Raw genomic sequence first — 4,151 nt, 5'->3', positions numbered from 1 at the left:
CACTGACTAACGTAGGCTATTTGGGTAAGGTAGTATCGATACCCATAAATGAGTATCAATACTCTGGCTCTGGGGTATCGATACTAATATGAGTGTTGATACCAAATTTAGGTTTGATGTTCTGAAAAATAATCCCAGTATCGATACCACCCTTGTAATATCGATACCCCTGACTTGGTATCGATACTCTATGTAAGTATCGATAACAGAATTACATTCTGGAATTTCAGTCTTGATACCAATCTGATCAGTATTGAGACAGGGACTCCAATATCGATACTTTCATTTGAAAATTATCTATTTTAAGCTTGGTTGCAGAACAATATCAATACCCCTACTACGAAAAGCCATGTTTTGGCTCGAAAGATCTTATCTTTCTACACTAAAACCCTAGTGAGGTCCCCAACTAATAATTAAGTGTTTTATGTTATACTAAGGTCATAAATAGGTCTGAAAACATGTTGAAAGACCTAAATCATGCATCTACCATGGAAATGTTTCAAGCTAATGCAATCCTACTTCATTTCATCTAAATGAATTACACATAGTAAAGTTGAGTTAGAAGTGAGTTACCTGAGTGTCTAAGCAACTAGAAAGGTCAATGGCTCAACCCTAGGTAAGTTTTTCATTTCCTATAGCTTTGGAGTTTTCTCCAACCTCTTTCTCTAAACAAAACAAATGCATGGGTTACCATTTGAAGCTTGGGGTTTAGAAAGGTTTAAAAATAATTATAAAGGTTTAAATTTTCTGAAGTTAGATTGAAACTCAAAGGTTTCTTCAACCCTCCTAAAACCCATTTTTCTAAAACCATGGCCAAGCTTTATGTTTGAGAGCTTAAAATGGAGCTAGAGGTGAAAGGGTGCTTATTCTTACCTTAGCTTGTCCTTAAAACAATTGAAAATCTATAAAGTCTCTAGTTTTTTAACTTGGTTGAAGGAAGAAGATGAAGATGAGAGAATAGAATAAGACAAGAGTTGGTGAAGGAAAAAGGGAGACATGATTCAGACGTGATATCACCCATTTTAATGGGGTTTTTAGGCTTTTGAAATTAAAATGGTAAATTCACCTCCTTGGTCTATTTGATTATTGTTTTAACATAATTTTACCCCTTTATATCATTATTGGACTAATACCCAAGCCCAAAATAAATCCAACTTGGGTTAAAGCTTTCCATAAACTAAAGAATTAAACCAAAGTCCACCCAGGGTTAGCCCGAACTCCTAACCTGGGATCCGTGGCGTTACAACTCTTCCATCCTAATTAAAATTTTATCCTCAAAATTTACCTGGATAGAAGATGTGAGGGTACTGAAGCTACATGTCCTCATCGATTTCCCAAATAGCCTCCTCGATGCCATAGTTCCTCCATATCACATTTACAAAAGGTATCCTCTTATTCCTCAACTCTTTCACTTCACTTGCCAAGATTCTCACTAGGTTATCTAAATAGGTCATATCTGAGTTAACCTCTATATGCTTTAAGGGTAAGACGTACGAGGGATTGAAATGGTATCTTCTGAGCCTAGATACGTGTAACACGTTGTGAATGCGTTCCAACTCTTGTGGTATGGCTAACCTGAAGCCACTGGTCCGACTCTCTCAAATACCATGTAAGGTTCTATAAAGCGCAGAGTCAACTTTCCTTTACGCTTGAAGTAGAGTACCTTATTCCAAGGGGAAACCTTGAGGAACATCTTATCCCTAACTACGAACTCAATATCATTACGCTTCAAATCCGTATAAAACCTATATCTGTTAGAAGCCTCCTTAAGCCAGCTCTGAATCAATCAAACTTTCTCCTCTATTTCCCTGATCAAGTCTAGACCTAGAATCTTATCCTCACTGAGATCTATCAAACAAATTGGAGTCCTACACTTGCGCCCATACAAGGCATCGTATGCCTCATACAATACCATCTGAATACTCGACTGAAAATTATTGTTGTAGGCAAACTCCACTAACGACAAGTGGTCTTCCCAACTACCCTCTAGATCGATGATAGTACACATGTACATGACTTCGAGGATCTAGATAACTCATTCTGATTGGCCATCTATCTGATGATAAAAGGTTGTACTAAACTGTGGCTTGGTGCCTAAGGATTCTTAGAGAGATTTATAAAAGCAAGAAGTGAATTGAGGATCTTTGTCTGATATGATGGAAGTTGGTACACCGTGCAACCTCACAATCTCACGAATGTACAATTGAGCTAACCTCTCTAAGATATAGTCCATCCTAACTGGGAGAAAGTGAGCTAATTTGGTCAGATGGTTTACTATGACCCAAACTGCATCGTGTCTCTATCTCGTCATTGGTAACTCGATCACAAAATCCATGGTTACCCTATTTCGTTTCCATTGAGGAATCTGAATGGGCTGAAACAATCCTGAGGAAACCTGGTGTTTTGCTTTAACCTGCTAACTCACTAGACACTTAGTGACAAACTCTGACACTCTCCTTTTCATATTCAGCCAAAAGTATAAATGAAGAAGCTCTTGATACATCTTGTTACTGCTTAGGTAAACTATGAAAGGGTTACAATGTGCCTTATGGAGAATCTTATTACGCAATTGAGTGTCTGCGGGTACACACAAATGAGTCCTAAGTACAACAAATCTTTATCGCACAACTCAAAACCTGGGACCTCATCCTGAAAGACATGCTCAATCTGAGTTCTCAATCGGTCATCCAAACTCTACAATATCTTGGTTTCACCTATCAATTCTGGCTCAACTTGCAACTCGGCTAACAACCCACCATCACTGGTCAAACCCTTCTATGCTAGAAGGCCTCACAATTCTGATATTGACTTCTACATAAGGCTTCTACTACGACATTAACCTTTCTTGGGTGGTAATCTATCGTACAGTAGTAGCACTTAAGCAACTTGACCCATATGCACTGTCTAAGGTGCAACTCTTTCTAAGTGAAAAAAAAATACTTGAGGCTCTTGTGATCAGTAAAGATATGACATTTCTCTCTGAAAAAGATAGTGTCACCAAATCTTCAAAGCGAACACCACTAGTGCTAGGTCATAAATAGGGTAACTACGCTCATAAGGCTTAAGTTTATGGGACGTGTAAGCTAAAACTATACCCTCCTGCATCAGAACACATTCAAGTCTATTTAATGAAGCATCGTTGTAAACTGTGAAGTCCTTACCCGACTCTGGTTGGGTCAACACTGGGGCTTGGGTTAAGACGACCTTCAACTATTCAAAGCTATCCCAACGTTTCTCATTCCAAATAAAAAGAACTCATTTCTTAAGCAATTTGGTTAACGGGATTGCTATCATCGAGAAGCCTTGAACAAACCAATAATAATACCCGGTTAGGCCAAGGAAACTGCGCACTTTTGACACATTCTTAGGTGGCTCCTATTCAACTATTGCTTGGATTTTCTGAGGATCGACTCTAATGTCATCTACTAAAATGACATGGCCTAAGAAAGAAACCTCTAATAGCCAAGATTCGTACTTTCTAAACTTGGCACACAACTGTCTATCTCTGATCGTCTGAAGAACAATACGGAGATGTTGATCATGCTCATTCTCTGATGGGGAGTACACCAGGATGCCGTCTATAAACACCACCACAAACTTATCCAAGTATGGGTGAAAATGTAGTTTATTAGGTCCATGAATACCGCCGGCATTGGTGAGTCCAAACGGTATAACCAAGAACTCATAAATGATCGTACCTCATCCTAAAAGTTATCTTTCCCATGTCATCTTTCTTAACTTTCAATTAATAATAACATGATCGTATGCCAATCTTTAAAAAGACATACACACCTTTAAGCTGGTCGAAGAGGTCTTCTATCTTAGGAAGTGGGTAATGGTTCTTCATGGTCAACTTGTTCAACTGCCTATAGTCGACGCTTAGCCTCATCAACCCATTGTTCATCTTAACGAACAAGATTGGCGCTTCCCAATGAGAGATGCTTGGTCAGATGAAGCCCTTCTCTAGCAACTCATGAATTTGATCCTTTAACCCCATTAGTTCAGTCGGTGCCATGCGATATGGAATAATGGACACTGGAGCTGAACCTGACATTACCTCAATATCGACCTCCAACTCACACTCAGGTAGCAAACCAGATAACTCTTTTGGGAAAACATTGAGAAAATCTTGCAATGCTCGAACATCTTCA

At 38.8% G+C, this 4,151-nt stretch overlaps 1 protein-coding gene across 1 annotated transcript; it reads right to left on the bottom strand.

Annotated features, from left to right (window-relative positions):
• Positions 1–1,313: 1,313 nt before the first annotated feature.
• LOC120154887 lies at positions 1,314–3,904 on the bottom strand. The gene is made up of 4 exons (XM_039166523.1): positions 3,793–3,904; positions 3,476–3,578; positions 1,576–1,751; positions 1,314–1,441 (listed from the first exon to the last, which is right to left on the bottom strand). Exons 1-4 carry the CDS (start codon positions 3,902–3,904, stop codon positions 1,314–1,316), a joined length of 519 nt encoding a protein of 172 aa, XP_039022454.1.
• Between the last annotated feature and the right edge of the window lie 247 nt (positions 3,905–4,151).

Source organism: Hibiscus syriacus, unplaced genomic scaffold (genome assembly GCF_006381635.1).
Source record: "Hibiscus syriacus cultivar Baekdansim isolate YM2019G1 unplaced genomic scaffold, ASM638163v2 tig00111151_pilon, whole genome shotgun sequence".
Taxonomy (NCBI): Eukaryota; Viridiplantae; Streptophyta; class Magnoliopsida; order Malvales; family Malvaceae; genus Hibiscus; species Hibiscus syriacus.
This window is presented reverse-complemented; position numbering and strand designations above follow the sequence as displayed.

Bases quoted from the DNA above. Each gene is read 5' to 3' on its own strand.
- LOC120154887 (XM_039166523.1), bottom strand. From the start codon at position 3,904: ATGAACAATGGGTTGATGAGGCTAAGCGTCGACTATAGGCAGTTGAAC. The intron at 3,579-3,792 runs GTGTGTATGTCT...TGGTGTTTATAG, and splicing joins CCTCTTCGACCAGCTTAAAG to ACGGCATCCTGGTGTACTCC. The intron at 1,442-1,575 runs GTTAGCCATACC...TGACCTATTTAG, and splicing joins AGTCGGACCAGTGGCTTCAG to ATAACCTAGTGAGAATCTTG.